Here is a 23,691-nt window from a genome sequence, read left to right as displayed (position 1 = left end):
TTGCTTTCATCAGATTTGACTTGAGGAAGGAATAACATACGCACTCAGCTGGGTATCCTACTCCACAGGAAAGTAAAGGGAAGGGGATAAAAAAGGGGGGATGATAGAAGGGAGGGCAGATGGGGGAGGTGGTAATCAAAAGCAAACACTTTTGAAAAGGGACAGCGTCAAAGGAGAAAACTGAATAAAGAGAGACAGGATAGGATCAAAGAAAATATAGTTATCCTTTCACAACATGAGCATTGTGGAAGGGTTGTACATAATGATACATGTGTGACCTATGTTGAATTGCTTGCCCTCCTAGAGAGGGCGGGTGGGAAGGGAAGAGGGGAAAGAATTTGGAACTCAAAGTTTTAAAAGCAGATGTTCAAAAAAAAGTTGTTTTGCATTCTGCTGGGAAACAAGATATATAGGGAATGGGGCACAGAAATCTATCCTGCCCTACAAGAAAGTAAGGGGAATAGGAGATGGGGGGGGGGAAGGTAGAGTGACAGAAGGGAACGTTGATTGGGGAATGAAGCAATCAGAATATATGCCATCTTGGAATGGGGGGGAGGTTGGAAATGGGGAGAAATTTGTAACTCAAAATCTTGTAGACATCAGTGTTGAAAACTAAAATATTAAATAAAAATGATAAATTTTTTTTAAAAACCACTGATTTCGAGAACAGAGAGAGAAAACATAAGCATAATAGGACTGCCCGAACGCTATGATCAAAAAAAAAAAAGTATCTTGATACAATAATATAAGAAATAAAGAAAATTGTCATGAAGCATTAGAACAAAAGGGAAAAGTAGAAATAGAAAAAAAAAATCCACCAATCACCACCTGTAAGAGATTCTGCAAGGAAAACCCACAGGAATATTATAGTCAAATTCCAAAACCCCCAGCTCAAGGATAAAATATTACAAGCAACAAGAAAAAAGAAACAATTTACATATGGCAGTGCCACAGTTAGAATCACACAAGGCCTAGCAGTGGTGACATTAAAAGATCACAGGTCTTGAAACACTATATATCAAAGAGCAAAAGAACTGGGCTTCCAGCTGAAAATTGCATACCCAGCAAAGCTAAGGGTAATTCTGAATAAAAAAGATGGACATTTAATGAATTGCCAGACTTGCAGGACTTCATTTAAAAAAAAAAATCAAACTTAATAGCAGATTTGATGTACAAGAGCCATGAGAAACATAAGATATACCAAAGACCAATTATAAGGAACTCAGTAAGGACAAACTGTTTACCTTTTATGTATGCAAAATGTAAAATGTTGTCTAAGATCGTTATTAGTAATTGGGTAATTCATAAGAAAAATTGGGTAGACCTGAACAGCATATTATTTTGCAAAGTAAAACTATTCAGGAATAACTAAAAAGAGTAATTATCTTATACAAATGAGTTGTGAGAGGTAGAACCACCACAGAGGAATTAGATGAGGGAAGAGGGCTTTTGTTTCTGGAAACCTACTTTCATCTGGAATAGATTCAAGACGGAATAATACATATACATCTAGAAGAGTGTAAAAGCCTTCTAAATTTAGAAAGAAATAAAACACTAAGGGAAAAGGGAAGGAGGAGAGGATAAGTGAGGAACTGTTAGAGGGGAAATTGAGGGAATAGGTCAGAGGGGTATATAAAAAGGTGTTTAGATTTATGGGAAAGGGAAGATCCTTGGTGGGGGGGGTAGGTTAAGTAATAGGAGGGCAAGATAGCAGGTAGAAGTAAAGTAGAGGAAGGTTAGGAAATAAGAGATAGGCACAAACAAAAAACAAAGATTAGGAGTAGAATCTGCTAGGGAAAGTATAATGTACATGTGTATGTATATATCTCTATATAAATGTATCTGCACTTATTTGTAGCCTTCTGGGCTGAGGTGGCGGGGGCAGGGGGGAGGTGGGGAGAAGTGGAAAAAAGAACAAAGTGAAAATCAGAGAACAAAAGAAACCTACAAGGAAGCAAAGAAAAGGTGGACAGCTCAACACAACGCATAGTATTTAATATATAGGCTTTCTTGAAATGAAAATTTATTGCTATATATTTTGAATCCTCTCTTACGTTCTGCTGTGCACATGACATGTTTTTTTTCTTATTTTAATTTGTTTTAATATTTGTTTATAATGTGTTTCTTTTTCTTTTCTTATATATTTGTCTAAAATTTTTAATAAGATTAAAAGAAGAAAAAGAAAAATGAAGGCACATCTTTTAGAATGCTTGGCTTGTACAAATTGGTATATATTAAATAGATGACATATTAAAGTTATTTAATATTAAAATATTTAAGGCTTGTTGTTGTTTCTTACAGGCTGATGCCATGTATACAAGTGTGAAAGTGACCAATATTTGTTCTGATGGAACTCTGTACTGCCAGGTGCCTTGTAAGGGTCTGTCCAAACTCAATGACATTTTACATAAGTTAGAAGACTATTTCCATTGTAAGGTGAGTGTCAGTACAAAGTTGATATGCCATTAAAATCTTGAATTTTTGATTCTTGAATTTTGATTCCAAAGTTACAATTGTGTGTAGTTTTTCACTAAATTCTCTATAAGTTTCATTTGGAGATACAGAATTTATGAAGCAGTCATAGTTACCAGTTAATCTCAACAAGTTATAGTTATCAGTTAATCACCAAGCATTTATTGTCTGTTTTGTGGAGGCCTCTGTGTTGGGTGGTAGGGATGTTGATGACCCAAGGATGCAACTTCTTGGCACTGGCAAATGAACCCTACTAGTCATCTGTCCAACAAGAATAGGGAAGACTCGACCATAGTAATATAAAAGCCCATCCTCTGAAACTTTTCTTTTGATATAGTTTTCCAAGCTCCTTTGAGGCCTCCAAGACTGTGCAACTCTATTGGGTATAGTACTCCTGCAGATCAAAGCGCAGGCTCATGCTCCCATTATTACAACACTGTGTCTAAATTAGTGTTTGCATTTCTTTGTAATGATAATAACTAATATTATAGCACATTCAAGGTTTGCAACTCCCTTAACTTACATATGTTATCTGAATTCCTAATTTCTTCAACATGTAGACACGAGTCAGAATGTGACTTTCCAAGTAATAGTTGTAATAGTAATATAAGTAACAGCACACTTTTACATAGCACTTTAAGGCTTACAAAGTGTTTTTCTCAATTTTTGCATGTTGGGTCTGTTTTTTAAACTTTTGTTGCACTTCAAAGATATACTCTAAATACTTGACTTTCCGAATAACAGATAAATCCAGTACTTGGACTTGAATTTAAAATTGTAAGATGAAGTCCATCCTGTGATTTTATTACTTTCAACATTAAGAGAACTGTTTATATGTGGTTAAGGCATATTTAATAACACCAAGTTATTTAGTTACCTTGAAGTAATTGTTTTGGAGTTGAGTTTCCATGTTCTTTGTCAAATGGATCAGAGCAGTAAAAAGAGCAGTGTAGTTTGTCTCTAATTTTAAGTAATAGAAAAGGATTCCAACATTTTCTCTGTTTCCCAAAAAATCTCAGGTGTTTAAGCAGACATACATTTTATGGTAATATGTGTCAGTGTACAGACTGCTACCATGTAATGAAAGTGTTTAACTATCACATATACTCTCAATGTTGGGAGATCAGAAGCCATTCTAGTCCAAGCCAGACACAAAACCTGAGTCTCTGTATAATGCCCTTGACAGATGGGCATCCAGCTTCAGCTTGAAGACTGTTCATATTGGGAACAACTCTAAATCTGGCTTTCTATAACTTTCACATTGACTTGGATTCTGGGACCAGATAGAATAAGTCTAAACTTTATGTCTTATGCCAGCTTTTCATATATTTGAAGACAAGTAGCATAGCCCACCCAGGTCTTTTCTCTTCCAGCCAAACATTCCTGGTCCCTACCACAAATAGTATGGCTTCTGATCTTCTTAACATCCTAACTAACTTCTAAAAGTTTTCTGGTTTAGGGACTTCTTAGCCTTTTTTAGTGCCATGGACCCCATTTGGCAGTCTGAAGAAGCCTGTGGACCCCATTTCAGAATAATGTTTTTAAATACATAAAATACATAGGACTGCAAAGGTTAGTAAAAATAAAGTTGTAAATTTTTTCCCTTCTAAATTCTAAGGCTTTCCTGAAATATACCCATAGACTCCTGTGTCAGCAATCTGGCTAGCAGCTGCTGTGGGTGTGTAAAACCAGCAACAACCCACTCACAGAATGCTGCAAGCGCAGGTTGATCTGCTTTACCAAGAAGAGCAACATTAAGGGGTTAACAGTATCATTCACTTAGTTCAGGGGGAAAAACCAGCACCCTGAACTTCAGAGCAAATCCAAACACATTACAAACATCAACAGACAGACCTTGTGTGATACCATATACCAATAGTTACCAATACCATAGTTACCAACTTCTGGGTTTACAGCTGGAGGGCTCTTAGCTACAGCTGCCCGGAGTCTCCATATCAGCGTGCCATGCCTCCAAGAGTGAGAGCCCTAAGCAAATAGCTCTGTCTTCTTCCCTTTTTATGCAGTTTCAGACATCATCAAACATCATCTGAGCAACCAGAACTTAGGCTTCTATGATTGGCTCTGGTGTTAGCACCTCCCTTCGTTGGCCCCACCTGGAGCCCCACCTTAGTTACCAATTCACACCCACATAGGCTTAGCACCTAATAGGGGTTTGGGCCTGGGGTTTAGCGCCTAGTAAGACTCAATCAAAGACACTGAATTGATCAAAGGAAACAAAGGCCAAACCCTTCAAGGATCCCCAGTACAACTCCTTCGGGTTCTGTGAATCTTAGGTGGAAAACCCCTGCTTGTCAACATTTTTCTTAAATGCCACACCTGGAATCAAATATAATGCCTCTACTCCAGATATTGTCTTATCGGAACAGAGTACAACAGGACTAGCATGGTTCCTGGCATATAAGTAGAACATAAATAAATGTGTACTGTAACTCCTATCATTTTTTATACAGTGCTTACAATAATGCAACCCAAAATCATTTTAACTTCGAGTTTGCAGTTCACTGAAATCCCAGATCTTTTTCACATTCACCTTTTTAGCAACAGTTCCTGTCTCTTATACTTGTGAAGTTTTTTTTTTTTAACTCAAGTGTAGAATTTTAAATTTAAAATTATAAAGAGGCAGCAATGTGGAGCAGTGGGTAGAGTGCTAATCCAGGAGTCAGGAAGCCCTGAGTTCAGATCCTGCCTCAGACATTTATCATAGAGGTATGACTCTGGCCAGTCACTTAACCTTTCTGTGGTTCAGTGTCCTCCTGTGAAGATGGAGATAATAGTAGCACCTGCTTCCCAGGATTGTTGTGAGGATGACTTTAAAACTTTGCAAGCCATATAGCACTATGCAAATGCTAGTTTTTATTAATATATCATAATCAGCACATTGTTCCGTCAAGACCATCCACTTGGCAGTACTTAGAAGCACAGCCATTCCTTGCACTTTTGACACATCTAGCACAGGGTTGGAGAACCTGCGGCCTCGAGGCCACGTGTGTGGCCCTCTGGGTCCTCAAGTGCAGCCTTTTGAATCCAAACTTCACAGAACAAATCCCCTTAATAAAAGGATTTGTTTGGTAAAACTCAGTCGAAAGGCTACACCCAAAAACCTAGAAGGCCACAGGTTCCCCGTCTCTGATCCTAGTACAATACCTTCCACAAAAGAGAAGGGTTTATATTAAAGCAGCAAGTCTGATTATGTTATAAGATGCTGATATTACAGTCACTTATTGTTTGCTGATGCTGTGGTAGTCAGATTTTTATTGGGAGTAAAATGAAATTGTGCTATTTTGTTTTACAGAACATGACATCTGAATACTTTGTTTCATTACCTTTCTGTGGGAAAATCTGCTTGTTTCATTGCAAAGGAAAATGGTCCCGGGTGGAGGTAAAATTAGGTTGTTTTATTTGCTAGATTCTCTTTGATCGAGTTTGAGTTTATTCAGAATAACAAATGTTTTAGGTAAATTAGATCCTATTTGGCTTTTCTGTGAAGGTGAAATTAGTCTAATTTCATGAAATTGGTGAGTGTGGTATGATTACTGTTATTTAATATGAATATGTACCAACAGTCTAAATCTTGTACGATGGTTATCTGTAAGAAGTCTTCAACTTAAAATATTTTGAAAGTTCATTAGTAAACCACTTGTTTGGAATTAGAAGCATTTTTCTCTATAAAAACAGTACTACTCATGGTAAATAGTATCTTAGGCCAGCCTAGAAAATCCTGATTAATCCATAATGTGACACAGTGAATAAGGCATTGAGCTTGGAACCAGGAAGACCTGAGTTCAAATCCTGCCTCAGACACTTGCTCCATGACCTTGGGGAAGTCATTCAAACTTCATTTGTCTTAAAATAGCACCTACTTCCCAGAGATGTTGTTAGGATGAGATAAGATGATATTAGCACAGTGCCTAACACATACTAAGTGCTATAGAAATGTTAGCTATCATTATTTAGTATTATTGCTATTGGTAAACATATCACATGTACCATAGAACTGAACCACCAAAGAGAGTAGCCCACTTCCCTTTCTGTTGCTTCCAGTCTTGCTTCCAATTAGGGTTTCTCTCCTTCCCTGATTTAATGTAGAATAGCTATTTTAGGTTTTCAGCCTTTTTTAAACTGAGTTACCAAAGTGAAATACTGAAGGATTAAAATATCTTTCTCTAAAACTTCCTTTCTTCAATTTTATTTTTAACTTTGGCTTTACAGAAAAAGACAAACACGTGTAGATACTGAATGGCAGATCTCTAGACAAAGGACTACAAAAGAGTGCCTTTGATATACTGGAAAAGAATACTTGACTTTGATTTCTAGGTGCTGGGTTCCAGTTAGACAAGTCATTTAACTTCTCTGAGCATATTTACTCATTTATAAAATGAGGGAGTTGGGCTAGATAATTGATCTTGAAGGTTCCTTCAGATCTAAATCTATGATCCTATGAAAAGTCTTCATTTCAGTGAAAACCATGCTCAGGCTATTCGTAGTGTCCAGATATACAGTCACAGAAGCTGACCTAGGGCAGGAATGAAGGATAGAAAAACTTTTTTTTGAACATCTGCTTTTAACTTTGAGTTCCAAATTCTCTCACCTCTTCCCTTCCCACCCACCCTCTCTAGGAAGGCAAGCAATTCAACATAGGTCACACATGTATCATTCCAATGCTCATGTTGTGAAAGGATAACTATATTTCCTTTGATCCTATCCTGTCTCTCTTTATTCGGTTTTCTCCCTTGATCCTGCCCCTTTTCAAAAGTGTTTGCTTTTGATTACCTCTTCCCCCTATCTGCCCTCCCTTCTATCATCCCCCCTTTTTTTATCCCCTTCCCCTTACTTTGCTGTTGAGCAGGATACCCAATTGAGTGTGTATGTTATTCCTTCCTCAGGTTGAATCTGATGAGAGCAAGATTCACTTATTCCCCCTCACCTGCCCCCTCTTCCCTTCCAACGAACTGCTTTTTCTTGCCACTTTTATGTGAGATAATTTACCCCATTCTCTCTCTCTCTCTGTCTTTCTCCCTCTCTCAATATATTCCTCTCTCACCCCTAACATTTATTTCATTTTTTAGATATCACCTCTTCATATTCAACTCACCCTGTGCCCTCTGTCTATATATATGTATATTCCCTTCAACTACCCTAATACTGAGAAAGGTCTCATGAATTACATACATCATCTTTCCATGTAGGAATGTAAACAAAACAGTTCAACTTTAGTAAGTCCCTTATGATTTCTCTTTCTTGTTTACTTTTTCATGCTTGTCTTGATTCTTGTATTTGAAAGTCACATTTTCTATTGAGCTCTGGTCTTTTCACTGAGAAAGTTTGAAAGTCCTCTATTTTATTGAAAGTTCATATTTTGCCTTGGAGCATGATACTCAGTTTTGCTGGGTAGGTGATTCTTGGTTTTAATCCTAGCTCTATTGACCTCCGGAATATCATAGTCCAAGCCCTTCGATCCCTTAATGTAGAAGCTGCTAGATCTTGTGTTATCCTGATTGTGTTTCCACAATATTCAGATTGTTTCTTTCTGACTGCTTGCAGTATTTTCTCCTTGACCTGGAAACTGTGGAATTTGGCAACAATATTCCTAGGAGTTTTCTTTTGGGGATCTTTTTCAAGAGGCAATCGGCAGATTCTTTCAATTTCTATTTTGCCCTCTGGCTGTAGAATATCAGGGCAGTTCTCCTTGATAATTTCTTGAAAGATGATATCCAGGCTCTTTTTTAAATCATGGCTTCCAATAATTCTTAAATGATCTCTCCTGGATCTATTTTCCAGGTCAGTGGTTTTTCCAATGAGATATTTCACATTGTCTTCCCTTTTTTCATTCCTTTGGTTCCATTTTATAATATCTTGATTTCTCATAAAGTCACTAGCTTCCACTTGCTCCAATCTAATTTTTAAGGTAGTATTTTCTTCAGTGGTCTTTTGGACCTCCTTTTCCATTTGGCTAATTCTGCCTTTCAAGGTATTCTTCTCCTCATTGGTTTTTTGGAGCTCTTTTGACATTTGGGTTAGTCTATTCTTTAAGGTGTTACTTTCTTCAATATTTTTTTGGGTCTCCTTTAGCAAGTCATTGACTTGTTTTTCATGGTTTTCTTGCATCACTCTCATTTCTCTTAGCAATTTTTCCTCTACTTCTCTTACTCACTTTTCCAAATCCTTTTTGAGCTCTTCCATGGCCTGAGACCAATTCATATTTTTCCTGGAGGCTTTCGATATAGACTCTTTGACTTTGTTGACTTCTTCTGGCTGCATGTTTTGATCTTCTTTGTCACCAAAAAAGGAATCTAGAGTTTGAGTCTGAATCTGAGACTGTTTTCGCTGCCTGTTCATGTTCCCAGCCAACTACTTGACCCTTGAGCTTTTCATTGGGGTATGACTGCTTGTAGAGTAGAGAGTACTTTATGGTCCCAAGCTTTAGGGTCCAAGCACTGCTGTTTTCAGAGCTACTTCTACTCCACCATCACCCCAGCTCTGTCACAGCAGCACTCCTGCTCCCCTAAGAACTATCAACCAGGACCTCATTTCAGATCCAAGCAGGGTACAACAATCTGTCTTTGTGCCCACAAAGTGCTCCTTGCACTCCTGCTCTGATCTGCTGTTAGATTCCTCCCACCTTGTGAGTCAGGGAGTTGGGAAGAAGCTGACGCTGGATTTGTGGAAGCAGCCCTGCTACCACTGCACCACCTCCACCACCCCCAGTGCTGGTGGCTGGACCGCTCTCTCTTCGGTCCCACAGTTTCCCACTAACCTGCTGTTTGGTGTTTGTGGGTTGAGAAGTCTGGTAACTGCCACAGTTCACTGATTCATGGACTCAAGGCCTGTTCCAGCCAGCTGACTCCTGGTCTGGTCTATCCTGGCACAGCCCACACTGGGATGCACTCTGCTGCCAGCATTGTGCAATAAACCCTGCTGACCATCCAGGCTCTCCTGGGCTGGAGTCCTGTTTCCCTCTGCTATTTTGTGGGTTCTTCAGTTCAAGAATTTGTTCAGAGCCATTTTTTACAGGTGTTTGGAGGGATTTGGGGGAGAGTTTAACCATGTCTCTGCTTTCCAGCCGCCATGTTGGCTCCGCCCCACCGCTACAACTCTTCTGTAGTGTGTGCTGTGGAAATGCACAAGTACTCTATTGAAATATGCATTTTCAGATAGACTTGTATAACTTTATATTATGATTTTATGTAAATAAGCATGTCTTTACATGATTGATTATTTTTCAGTTTCACTGGTTTGCTAGGTACTAATATTCTAATCCTGAACAATTTTTGTATTCATATTTACAATTCGGGGTACTCAGTATATTGTCTGTCTGAAGGCTAAAGAATGGAGTCCTTTATTGGAAGTATATAAAATGTGGGGAGGAAAAAATGCAAGGCATATGATTCCTGTGGTAAAAATTATTTATTTTTTTTCTTGAAGCATCTTTCTTGAAAACTGTTAACTCTTTAGCTTATGTCATCGATAGATTCATAAGTGTAGATTGCTTCATTCAGTTATCATCATTAAGAGCTCATTTAAGATGGGATCTAGCCAGTGGAATGACATTGTTGACGCTGATCCCTAAATAATTCCGAAAGGTTTAGATTTGGCTCCTGTTCGGAGCTTCAGAGCATGGGAGCTAAAATATTACCAGCCCTAAGGTACCCAGAGTTTTCAGTAAGATATCCAGTAATCCAGAGTTCCACCTTCAATTCTGGAATGCACTTAACATGCAGGTATGTAATGCTTCTGGATCATGCTAATCATTAGTTTCAAGTTTAATTGTATGGTCTCCTAGTGAAGTAGAGGTAATAGTCTTGTTTCATCCAATAGGACCTTTTACCTATGGAAAGAGATTAATGGATAAAGAGATGCCATCCCTGCTGGAAAGCAAAGGGCACTAGAATAGATGAATTAAGGGCATGTCTCAACTTTAATGTTATTCTGTAAATATGTACGGAGCTAATCATAATATTGGGAAAAATTATTTCTAGGCTAAAGCCCAAGTCTCCTGCCTGGCATGTAAGGCTGAATAAACTCTCCATTCTGCCAGGCCAGTCTCTTCACTTTCACCTGAGTATTTCGTGCTCATTCTTGCCTGTGCTCCTTTTCTTATACTGTTTCCTGCACCTGGCACATCTTCCTTCCTCTTTACCTGTATTCAGATTCTTTCAAGACCCAGATTCTCCAGGAAACTTTTCCTAGACATTCTAGTCCTACACTGATGCCCTCTTATAGCACCTATTGTCTGTTGTACCACTCATTTTTGGCATTTAGTCATATATTGCCTTGCACTGCTTTTAACTGTTCTATGTTTGTCTCTTCTCCCCGTGAGAATGTTGTTAGAACTGTGAGCACTCCCTAGAGGACCTAGCCCTCTGCCTGTGCTGCAGTTTCCAGGGGAGCCACAAAGGACTTTTAGTTCATCTTGAGATCCAGGAAATACAGACAACAAGGGAGCTGGTGCAGTGACATGCGGGATATGTGCTATGTTTGTCTTCCTTCTTGCCTTCTTTCTTTCCTTCTTTCCTTCCAGCACACACCAGTTGTGTGTGCTGCAAATGCAAGCTGATCTCTGCCAGAGGGGAAGCGTAAGAGAGCTTGAGGAATGCCTCTCTGCATCTCAGGTTAGTAGAGAGAAAGAATGTTCCCTAGAAAGCAAGGAAGAAATATTATAGAAAATTAGAAAGCAAGATTCCTAGGCATTAAAAAAAAAAGAAAGCAAGTGTCAAGATATTGGTTAATGGAAGATTGTGAGGAATAATTAAAAAAAAAAGAACCCACACTCCATGGAACAATGTAATTGGGGGTGTTTTACATGGAGAGTAATTTCTGATCTTTGGAAGAAGCAGCATCACATACTCAGTCAAACACCAAAGAGTGTCCTCCCAGGTGAGAGGACCCTGTTTACCACCCCCAAGAATTACTGTGATGAATTATGATTCCTTACTGAGGAGCTGAGATTTAACTGAGTGTAAACCTGATGTGGCTAATTAGGAAATGTCCCAATCACTACGCATTTCTGTTGTTTCATATGGAAACACACAGTACAAAAAGGCACCTAGGTGTCCGTAGTGACACCACACACACACCCCCCACACACACACTTCATAGCTGTCTTGGGGATAGTGGACTTTAAGCATTGTACATTACGAAAGTTAGTAAGTATTGAGATCTAAATGACTATTTTCCCTACACACAGTGCAGTTACTATTATGTGTCTATGCCTTTAGTGGTGCTTCCCTACAAGTCTCTCTGTGGAGTTACTCTCCTTCCTACCCCTTTGTGGTGGCTCTTTTTGCTATCAGTGTGTGCTACTCTCCATCTTCTTTGTAACCTTCTGATTGTCAATGACACTTCTTCTGTCCACTACCTTTTTCCCTTTTTTCCTCCATTTTTCTCGTTTCTTTCTTGTCTATTTTGCTTCTTGTTACTTTTCCCATACCTGTTAACTTTCTTAAAGAATAACTTCCATTAAATAATAGGTGATATCCATTACTTTGAGTCCAATTCAACATTTTTATCAGTGAGTCGAATGAAAGCTTATCAGATTTCTGAATGATATAAAAAGCAGAGAAGATTGGAGGACCATGGAATACAAAAAAAAAGATCTTGAAAGGCTAAAATGGTGAGCTACAACTAACAAGATGAAATTTCAAAAGAGATGTATTAAAATCCTATACTTCAGTTTAAAAAAAATTGTTCAAATACAGAATGATGGAGGTATGACTAGAAAGTTTTTCATGTGAAAATTGAATTTTAGTTAATTCTTAGACTGCACTAACAGAAGTGTTAATAGAGAGATAACTGATAATTCCATCATATTCTGCCCTGGTCAAAAAAATATCTGAATTATTGGCGTTTAAGGTATCACATTTTAGAAGGGATGTTGATGGACCTGTACCTGTCTAAGAGGAAGGTGACTGAGTGAGATGGTAAAGTTATTCAATAATAACTAACATTTACATAGTGCTTACTACATGTCAGACACTGTACTAAGTACTTTACAATTATGATTTCATTTGCTCCTCACAACAACCCTGGAAGGTAGGTGCTGGTGCTATTATGATACCCATTTTACAGATGAGGAAACTGAGGCATAACAAGGGTTATATAACTTGCCCCGGGTCACACAGCTAGGGAATATCTGAAGTCAGATTTGAACTCAGGTCTTCCTGACTCCAGGCCCAGAAGGGTGCTATATGAGATATCATTTTAACACCTAGAGAAGTTTTATTTGGGGAAGATAAAAGTTGTTGGTTAGGGGATAGTACTGTCACCAAATATCTGGATGTTTGTCAAAAAGAAGAATTTAATCTTTTTTTCTACTTAACCCTGTTGAGCAGAATTCAGGCAAATGGATAGAATGTATAGTGAGATAGTATTCAAGACTCACGTGCTTAAATTGATGATCTCATCGATGTGAATATTCCTTACAGTGACGCAGATTACAGCCCATCGATGCTTAACCATCCTTGGCGGGTCTGGGTCATCTTTTCACATCAATTCTGTCACTCGGCACACTGGAGGCCTTCTTCACTTTCTTCTAATATCACAGGGATTCCAGGGGAGCGATTCAGGCTATATGGTTGTCATTCCTCACTTCTGCCATGTGATCAGCTCACTTTCTTTTTTTGTTCCTATATTACAGATTCATTAAGAAAAACTGCCTAACATTTAGATGTATGTAAAAGTGAATGTGCTGCTTCCAGGGGTATTGAATTTGCCCTCGATGGAAATCTTCAAATGGAGACTGAATCAGCACTTTGAAGGAATGTTCTAGATAAGATTAAGCATAGACCACATGAATTCTTCATTTCTGAGATTCTAAAGTACAGCTGGCCAGTCATTCACCGTATTCCTAACATTTGCTCATTTAGCCAATCAGTCACATTGCATCAAGTATAATCTCTGGGACTGTGGGGCTCAAGCTCTTTCTCCTGTGTTTAGTAACTGAGGTGTGACATTCTGTGCTATTTAAGAAAAAAGATTCACGTAACATTTTCTAGAGTACTCACTACTAAAATACTCTGCTGGATTTGTAGTCTCACCATTATGAATGTTCTCTCATTAATGTAGATCCCGCCTCATCCTTATCTGCCCATTTTGTTTGACACTTGTCCACGTCCTCCAAAGAGTTCACCCCCGTTCTCTGCTCAGTGTTCTGGGAATCTTCCTTGTTTTCTTTCAGTAGCATGCAGATACCAATGGAACATCCAGCTGTTATACCTCCCTCTTGCCACATGAACAGACTGTCTTATTTCCTGTATTTATTTTATGACAGATTTAATCTGTGTACTTAGTAATTTGTCATGTGTTGCAACCTACCTGCACCCACTATGTACCTCTCTATCATCCTGTAATTATGTTCAATTTTAAGTCTCCAGAGACTTGCAGCCATACAACCAAGTTAGTAGAGTTTTATAAATATATCATAGCAGATCATATTGTTCATTAGTGCTTCAGTCATAGAGTTCTCAATGATTCCTAACTAGATTTTACAAGAACTTTTTAAACATCCTAAATGATGGGACTCAATACCAGTTTGTCCAAGAATGGGCCATTATGGATCACCTTAGAAGTTTAGCGTTAGTATAAGTTCAGAAAACTGGATTTTCAACTGGAAAAGATTTACCTGCTCATTATAAAGAACAATCTGAATGACCCATACTTGTGATTTTCTTAGATTAGAGAACTTCCATTTCCACAACCCGTAGTCTTAAAGAGTCACTTTAGGCATTGAGAGGTTAAGTGACATCCACTCATATGTGACACTAACCCCACTAGCCAGCGTGTATTAGCATCATGGCTTGATCCTGAATCTTCCTGATTCTGAGGCCAGCTCTTTCTCCACTATGTTACGATGCCTTTTGTATCTGTATATGTAACATGCAAAAGATATCCTTGAAATGTGTATAGACACATATAGACATATAGACACATATAGACACACATATGAATATAGGACCTTCCGTATGAGGTTGGTTTTTTTAAAAAGATAGGACTTTTCAGACTGCATTGTTAAAAGTTGAGGTATGCTCTTTTATATCTGTATCCTTTCCCGTCATGAACTGATCTTGTTTTATGACTTGAGCCATAACTTTTATGTGGATGGCACTGACATTTCTGTCTTCAACTCTATCTAATGACCTAAGTTCCAGGCCTGTTTGCTATTTTCTCCCCAAAATAAAATCCCTATTCCAATGTCCCTGCAAAATACCATGTTCATTCCTAACTCCAACATTTCTTCTGCTGTTCTCCCAGCCTGAAATGCCTTTCCCCCCTCCCTTGGGTTTGCTTATCCAAAGTCTGCCTATCTTGCAGAGTTTAGCTCAGGATCTTCTCTTACTGTGTAGTTTCCATGACAACTGCAGGCTATATACTTCTCTCCCTTTGTATACACTTGTTGTTTTGGCACTTGTTCTAAAACAAGCCTTGCATTTGTTTCCCATATAAATCAGAGGATCTCAGGGATAGAAAGGATGAGAATCGTTTAGTCTGTTTCCTAACTGAAGCATGAATCCTCTGAAATGTTTCTAAGTGGTTATTCAACCTTTGAGACCTTTTGGGTACAAGGAACTCACTGTTTCCTCACACAGTCCTTCCAATTCTACAGAATTTTTGTTGTTAGGAAGCTTTTCCTTATGATGAGTCAGAATCTTTAGCTAAACCTCATATAGAATAAATTTAAGACCCCTCACCACCCTTTTCAGCCTTCCTTGGGTTGCAATACAGCTTGTCATTTTCTCCTTTGAAATGTACGAATCAGAGTTGTGAACACAGTATTTTTTTCTTTTTAAATTTATTTATTTATTTTTAGTTTACAACATTCAGTTCCTCAAGTTTTTGAGTTTCAAATTTTCTCCCCCTACCTCTTCACCCCCTTCTCCACCCAAGACAGCATATAGGTTCTACATATACCTTCACACTAAACATATTTTCACAATAGTCAAGTTACAAAGAAGAATTATAACCAGTGGAATGAACCACAAGAAAACAGAAACAAAACAGAAGCAAAAAAAAAGGAGCAAATTGTTTGTTTGCATTCAGACTCCATAATTCTTTCTCTGGTTGTGAATCGCTTTTTCCATCATGAGTCTTTTGGAGTTGTCTTAGAACCTTTCATTGATGAGAAGAGCCAAGTCTGTCAAAGTTAGTCATCATAGATACAATGTGTCTGTAATTGTGTATAGTGTTCTCTTGGTTCTGCTCCCTTTGCTCAGCATCAGTTCATATAAGTCTTTCCAGGTTATTATGAAGTCCCATCTGCTCCTCATTTCTTGTAGTACAATAGTATTCCTTTACATTCATATACCACAACTTCTTTAGCCATTTACCAATTGATGGGCATCCCCTTGATTCCCAATTCTTTTGCCACCACAAAAAGAGCTGCTATAAATATTTTTGTACATACAGGTCCTTTTCCCACTTGTGTGATCTCTTTGGGATACAGCCCTAGAAGTGGCATTGCTGGATCAAAGGGTATGCACATTTTTATAGCCCTTTGGGCAAAGTTCCAAATTGCTCTCCAGAAAGGTCAGATCAGTTCACAGCTCCACCAGCAATGCATTAGTGTTCCAATTTTCCCACATATTCTCCAGCACTTATAATTTTCTTGTTTTGTCATGTTAGCCAATCTGACAGGTGACATGTGGTACCTAAGAGTTGTTTTGATTTGCATTTCTCTAATCGATGATTTAGAGCATGTTTTCATATGACTATTGATATCTTTAATTTCTTCCTCTGAAAACTGCCTGTTCTTATCCTTTGACCGTTTATCAATTGGGGAATGACTTGTATTCTTATAAATTTGACTGAGTTCTCTTTTAGCCTCATTTAGAAATGAGGCCTTTATCAGAGACACTGGTTGTAAAAATTCTTTCCCAATTTTCTGCTTCCCTTCTAATCTTTGTTGCATTGGCTTTGTTTGTACAAAATCTTTTCAATTTAACATAATCAAAATTATCCTTTTTTTATCAAATAGAGAGTTCTTATCCCAGAAGCTGGCATCTTTGTGTTTATCAAACAGTAGATTCCTGTAGTCATTAGCTACTGTGTCGTGTGTACCTAACCTATCCCACTGATCCACCACTCTATTTCTTAGCCAGTACCAAGTAATTTTGATGATTGCTGCCTTATAATACAATTTAAGATCTAGTATGGCTAGGCCACCTTCCCTAGCATTTCTTTTCGTTAATTCCCTAGATATTCTGGACCTCTTGTTCTTCCAGATAAATTTTGTTATTTTTTTTTCTAGCTCTATGAAATAATTTTTTGGTAGTTTAATTGGTATGGCACTAAATAAGTAAATTAATTTTGGTAAAATTTTTATTACATTAGCTCAGCCTAACCGCTAGCAAGTTATGTTTTTCCAGTTATTTAGATCTGACTTTATTTGTGTGAAAAGTATTTTATAATTATGTTCAGATAGTTTCTGAGTTTGTTTTTGCAGGTAGACTCCCAAATATTTTATAATGTCTACAGTAACTTTAAATGGAATTTCTCTTTGTATCTCTTGCTGTTGGGCTTCATTAGTAATATATAGGAATGCCAAGGATTTATGTGGGTTTATTTTATATCCTGCAACTTTACTAAAGTTATTTATTTCTTCAAGTAGTTTTTTTACTTCATTCTCTAGGATTCTCTAAGTATATCATCATATCACCTGCAAAGAGTGATAATTTAGTTTCATCTTTGCCTATTCTGATTCCTTCAATTTCTTTTTCTTATTGCTAAAGCTAACATTTCTAGTACCATATTGAATAACAGTGGTGATAATGGACATCTTTGTTTCACCCTCGATCTTACTGGAAATGCATCTAGCTTATCCCCATTACATATAATGCTTGCTGATGGTTTTAGGTAGATGCTACTTATCATTTTAAGGAAGGTTCCATTTATTCATATGTTCAATAGCGTTTTTAATAGGAATGGGTGTTGTATTTTGTCAAAAGCTTTTTCTGCATCTATTGAGATAATCGTGATTTCTGCTAGTTTTGTTATTGATATGATCAATTATGCTGACAGTTTTCCTAATATTGGAGTAAATCCTACCTGGTCATAGTGTATTATTCTCATGATAAGTTACTGTAATCTTCTTGCTAATATTTGATCTAAAAATATTGCTTCTGTATTCATTAGGGAAATTGGTCTATAATTTTCTTTCTCTGTTTTGACTCTTCCTAGTTTAGGTATCAGTACCATATTTGTGTCATAAAAAGAATTTGGTAGGACTCCTTCACCTATTTTCCCAAATAGTCTGTACAGTATGGGAATTAATTTTTCTTTAAATGTTTATAGAATTCACATGTAAATCCATCTTGCCCTGAAGATTTTTTCTTAGGGAGTTCATTGATGACTTTTTCAATTTCTTTTTTCTGAGATGGAGTTATTTAAGTATTTTATTTCCTCTTCTTTTAATCTGGGAAATTTATATTTTTGTAAATATTCATCCATTTCCCAAAGATTATCAAATTTATGGGCATACAGTTGGGCAAAATAATTCCTAATTATTGTTTTAATTTCTTCTTCATTTGGAAGTGAATTTACCCTTTTCATTTTTGATAGTGGTAATTTGATTTTCTTCTTTCTTTTTTTAAATCAAATTGACCAAAAGTTTATCAATTTTATTGGGTTTTTTTTTTCATAAAACAAGCTCTTAGTTTTATTTATTAGTTCAGTAGTTTTCTTAATTTCAATTTTATTAATCTCTCCTTTGGTTTTCAGCATTTCTAATTTGGAATTTAATTGGGAATTTTCAATTTGTTCTTTTTCTAGCTTTATCAGTTGCCTGCCCAATTCATTGATCTCCTCTTTTTCTATTTTATTCATGTAAGCATTCACAGATATAAAACTTCCCCTAAGAACTGCTTTTGCTGCATCCCATAAATTTTGTTTGTTGTCTCATTTTTGTCATTCTCTTGAATGAAGTTTTTGATTGTTTCTGTCATTTGTTGTTTGACCCACTCATTCTTTAGGATTAGATTATTTAGTTTCCAATTAATTTTTAGTGTATCTTTACATGGCCCTTTATTACATGTAATTTTTATTTAATCATGATCTGAAAAGGACACATTGACTATTTCTACCTTTCTACACTGGATTGTGAGACTTTTATAGTCTAGTACGTGGTCATTTTTTGTGTATGTGCCATATACCACTGAGAATAAGCTATATTCCTTACTATCCCCATTCAGTTTTCTCCAGAGGTCTATCATATGCACCTTTTCTAAAATTCTATTTACCTCCTTAATTTCTTTCTTGTTCATTTTGAGGTTAGATTTATCAAGTTCAGAGAAGAGGAGGTTGAGGTCCCTCACTAGTATAGTTTTGCTGTCTATTTCTTCCCGTAACTCCCTTAACTTCTCCTCTAAGAATTTGGGTGCTATACCAAGTGGTGCATCTATGTTTAGTAATGATATCACTTCATTGTCTATGGTGCCTTTTAGGAGGATGTAGTTTCCTTCCTTATTTCCTTTGATTTGATCTATTTTCGCTTTGTCTGAGATTAGGATTTCTACCCCTGCTTTTTTCACTTGAGCTGAAGCATGATATATTCTATTCTAGGATTTTCCTTTAACCTGTGTGTATCCCCCTGTTTCAAATGTGTTTGTTTTTTTGTTTGTTTTTTATTATTATTATTTATTTAATATTTTTAGTTTTCAGCATTGATTTCCACAAGATTTTGAAGTACAAATTTTCTCCCCATTTCTACCCTCCCCCCCCCCACTCCAAGATGGTATATATTCTCATTGCCCCATTCCCCAGTCAGCCCTCCCTTCTGTCACTCAACTCCTCCCCATCCCCTTTCCCCTTACTTTCTTGTAGGGCAAGATAGATTTCTATGCCCCATTGCCTGTATATCTTATTTCCCAGTTGCATGTAAAAACAACTTTTTTATTGCACATCTGCTTTTAAAACTTTGAGTTCCAAATACTCTCCCCTTTTCACTCCCCACCCACCCTCCCTGAGAAGGCAAGCAATTGAACATAGGCCACATGTGTATCATTATGCAAAACCCTTCCACAATACTCATGTTGTGAAAGACTAACTATATTTTGCTGCTTCCTATCCTATCCCCCTTTATTCAATTTTCTCCCTTGACCCTGTCCCTTTTTGAAAGTATTTGCTTTTGATTACCTCCTCCCCCTATCTGCCCTCCCTTCTATTATCCCCCCTTTTTTATCTCCTTCCTCCTTCTTTCCTGTGGGGTAAGATACCCATTTGAGTGTGTATGTTATTCCCTCCTCAAATTGAACCTGATGAGAGCAAGATTCATTCATTCCCCCTCACCTGCCCCCTCTTCCCTTTCAATGAACTGCTTTTTCTTGCCTCTTTCATGTGAGATAATTTACTGCATTCTATCTCTTCCTTTCTCCCTCTCTCAATATATTCCTCTCTCATCCCTTAATTTGATTTTATTTTTTTAGATAGCATCCCTTCATATTCAACTCACCCTGTGCCCTCTATGTGTGTGTGTGTATATATATGTATGTATTTGTATATTTATGTATATATATGCCCTTCAGCTATCCTAATACTGAGGTCTTATAAATTATACACATCATCTTTCCATGTAGGAATGTAAACAAAACAGTTCAACTTTAGTAAGTCCCTTATGATTTCTCTTTCTTGTTTACCTTTTCATGCTTCTCTTGATTCTTGTGTTTGATAGTCAAATTTTCTATTCAGCTCTGGTCTTTTCACTGAAACATTTGAAAGTCCTCTCTTTTATTGAAAGTCCATATTTTGCCTTGGAGCATAATACTCAGTTTTGCTGGGTAGGTGATTCTTGGTTTTAATCCTAGCTCCGTTGACCTCAGCAATATCATATTCCAAGCCCTTCGATCCCTTAATGTAGAAGCTGCTAGATCTTGTGTTATCCTGATTGTGTTTCCACAATATTCAAATTGTTTCTTTTCTGACTGCTTGCAGTATTTTCTCCTTGACCTGTAAACTGTGGAATTTGGCAACAATATTCCTAGGAGTTTTCTTTTGGGGACCTTTTTCAAGAGGCAATCGGCAGATTCTTTCAATTTCTATTTTACCCTCTGGCTGTAGAATATCAGGGGAGTTCTCCTTGATAATTTCTTGAAAGATGGTATCTAGGCTCTTTTTTTGATCATGGCTTTCAGGTAGTCCAATAATTTTTAAATGATCTCTCCTGGATTTATTTTCCAGGTCAGTGGTTTTTCCAATGAGATATTTGACATTGTCTTCCATTTTTTTCATTCCTTGGGTTCTGTTTTATAATATCTTGATTTCTCATAAAGTCACTAGCTTCCACTTGCTCCAATCTAATTTTTAAGGTAGTATTTTCTTCAGTGGTCTTTGGGATCTCCTTTCCCATTTGGCTAATTCTGCCTTTCAAGGCATTCTTCTCCTCATTGGCTTTTTGGAGTTCTTTTGACATTTGGGTTAGTCTATTCTTTAAGGTGTTAACTTTCTTCAGTATTTTTTGGGGTCTCCTTTAGCAAGTCATTGACTTGTTTTTCATGGTTTTCTTGCATCACTCTCATTTTTCTGCCCAATTTTTTCTCTGCTTCTCTAACTTGCTTTTCCAAATCCTTTTCAAGCTCTTCCATGGCCTGAGACCAATTCATATTTTTCTTGGAGGCTTTTGTTGTAGGCTCTTTGACTTTGTTGACTTCTTCTGACTGTATATTTTGATCTTCTTTGTCACGAAAGAAAGATTCCAAAGTCTGAGTCTGAATCTGAGACTGTTTTCGTTGCCTGTTCATGTTCCCAGCCAACTGCTTGACCCTTGAGCTTTTCGTTTGGTATGACTGCTTGTAGAGTAGAGAGTACTTTGTCCCAAGCTTGAGGGGTTGCACTGCTGTTTTCAGAGCTATTTCTACACAGCAAGCTCTGCCACTCCAGTGCTCTTCCTCCCCTAAGAACCACCAATCTGGACCGCAACTCTGATCCAAGCAAGCTCTGTACTCCCGCTCTGATCCACCGCTTAATTCCTCCCATCAGGTGGTCCTGGGGCCAGAAGCAACTGCAGCTGTAGCTCTGGAAGCAGCCTCAGAGGTTCACCACCTCTGCCGCCCCTGGGAGGTGGCCCACCGTGAACTTCTTTCACCCTGTCCTAGGAGTTTTTTTCCCACTAACCTTCATTGTTGACTTGGGTGTTTGCGGGTTAGAAGTCGGTTATTGCCACAGCTCACTGATTCAGGGTGCTGGGGCCTGTTCTGCCCAGCTCCAGGTCTGGTTGGTCTGGGCACAGCCTACACTGGGCTGTGCTCCGTTCCACTCCCAGCTCTATGCTATAGACCTTACCCAGCGACCATCCAGGCTGTTCTGGGCTGGAGCCCTGCTCCCCTCTGCTATTTCATGGGTTCTGCAGTTCAGGAATTTGTTCAGAGCCATGTTTGATAAGTGTTTGGAGGAACCTGGGGGAGAGCTTTAGGCAAGTCCCTGCTTTCCAGCTGCCATCTTGGCTCTGCCCCACCTCCTTAGTTATGTTTTTTATCATCACATCAGTTAATTTATACCCACACCCTCTGTCTATGTATATCCCTTTTGCATGTCATAATAAATATATAATTCTGAAGATTAACAGGTATCATCCTCCCATATAGGAATGTAAACAGTTTGGCCTTATTGCATAACAGGGTTTTTTCCTTCTGTTTTTTTTTTCTTGTTTATCTTTTTATGACTCTCTTGAGTCTTATATTTGAAGATCAGATTTTCCATTGAGCTCTGATCTTTCCATCGGAAGGTCTCGAAATACCTTATTTCTTTGAATGTCCATCTCCTTTCCTGAAAGATTATGCTCAATTTTTCTGCGTAGTTGATCCTTGGTTGTAGTCCAAGCTTCTTTGCCTTACAGAATATCATACTGCATTCCCTCCAGTCTTTTAATGCAGAAGGTACGACATCCTGGGTGACCCTGACTGTAGTTCCTCGATATTTGAATTGGGGCTTTTTGGCAGCTTGTAGTATTTACTCCTTGACCTGATAATTCTTGAATTTGGCTACAATATTCCTTGGCATCTTCAGTTTGGAAGCGAGTGGTGGATTCTTTTGGTGACTATTTTGCCCTCAGCTTCTAGGACCTCAGGGAAGTTTTCCTTGATGATTTTTTGGAAGATACTGTCCCAGCTCTTTTTTTTATCATGGCTTTCCAGTAGACCAATAATTCTTAGATTTTCTCTCCTGGATCTATTTTCCAAGTCAGTTGTTTTTCCAATGAGATAGTTTACATTTTCTTCTATTTTTTCATTCTTTAGATTTTGTTTGGCTGATTCTTGATGCCTCATCGAGTCATTAGCTTCTAATTGCCCATTTCTAATTTTTAACAAATTATTTTCTTCAGTTAGTTTTTGAACCTCCTTATTTAGTTATGGAGTACCTACTTACTCTGATTTTACTTTTTTTTTTTTTTTTTTTTTGCTTTTTGGCAGGGCAGTTGGGGTTAAGTGACTTGCCCAAGGTCACACAGCTAGTAAATGTGTCAAGTGTCTGAGGTCGGATTTGAACTCAGGTCCTCCTGACTCCAGGGCCGGTGCTTTACTCACTGCACCACCTACCTGCCCCCTGATTTTACTTTTTAAGAAATACAGGATTATGATTTTTACTTTTTGTTCTCAGTGAATTTTTTTTTCATTTTATCAATTGTATTTTTAAATTCATTGGTCAGTTTTTCTTCTACCTCTCTCATTTGGCTTTTAAATTCCTTCTTGAGCTCTTCCAAGAATTCTTTTTGGGCTTGAGACCAGTTCATATACCCTTTTGAGGTTTCAGATGTGGGTATAGTATCAATGCTATCCTCTTCTGAATTTGTATTTTGATCTTCCGTGCCCCCATAGTAAGATTCTATGGTCTTTACTTTTCTAGTTTGCTTCTTATTCATGGTGGTTGCCCTTTTCCTGGCTTTTAAAGTGGATCTCTGTTTCTGGGGCACAGGAGGCTCTGTCGCATGCCTCTTGTGGTGGTAGCTAGGGTCCTGGTTGCTGGCTTTGTGTGCTGTAGCCTCAGGTTCTATCAGCTAGAAGCTATATAATGCTGCTACTCACCTGGTGCTGAGCTGGAGCTGGTTGGTGTGTGCCGAGGCCAGGTCTTTCTGAGTTTCCCCAGGGTTACACTGAAGCTCTCAGTGTGAGGTGCGGGGGGAGGGGTGGTCTGGCCACTGGAGGTCACCTCCTCCCCTAGGGCTGCGTAGTCTCGGCCATTGGACGCCCATGCTTGCGCCTGCCAATTCCCCTGGCTGTG

The 23,691-nt window shown here is 38.0% G+C and overlaps 1 protein-coding gene across 2 annotated transcripts in view; it reads left to right on the top strand.

Moving 5' to 3' along the window:
• Positions 1 to 23,691, top strand: part of TDRD7 (tudor domain containing 7) — a 153,834-nt gene that overhangs the window by 110,480 nt on the left and 19,663 nt on the right. For both annotated transcript variants that reach the window (XM_036741502.1, XM_036741503.1), the window contains 2 exons: positions 2,302 to 2,436; positions 5,786 to 5,872. In XM_036741502.1, coding sequence (XP_036597397.1) covers positions 2,302 to 2,436; positions 5,786 to 5,872 — 222 coding nt within the window. The remainder of the gene's footprint in view (positions 1 to 2,301; positions 2,437 to 5,785; positions 5,873 to 23,691) is intronic.

This window comes from Trichosurus vulpecula, chromosome 1 (genome assembly GCF_011100635.1).
Source record: "Trichosurus vulpecula isolate mTriVul1 chromosome 1, mTriVul1.pri, whole genome shotgun sequence".
Taxonomy (NCBI): domain Eukaryota; kingdom Metazoa; phylum Chordata; class Mammalia; order Diprotodontia; family Phalangeridae; genus Trichosurus; species Trichosurus vulpecula.
The sequence above is the reverse complement of the archived record's forward strand: the minus strand, read 5'-3'. Positions and strand labels throughout refer to the sequence as shown.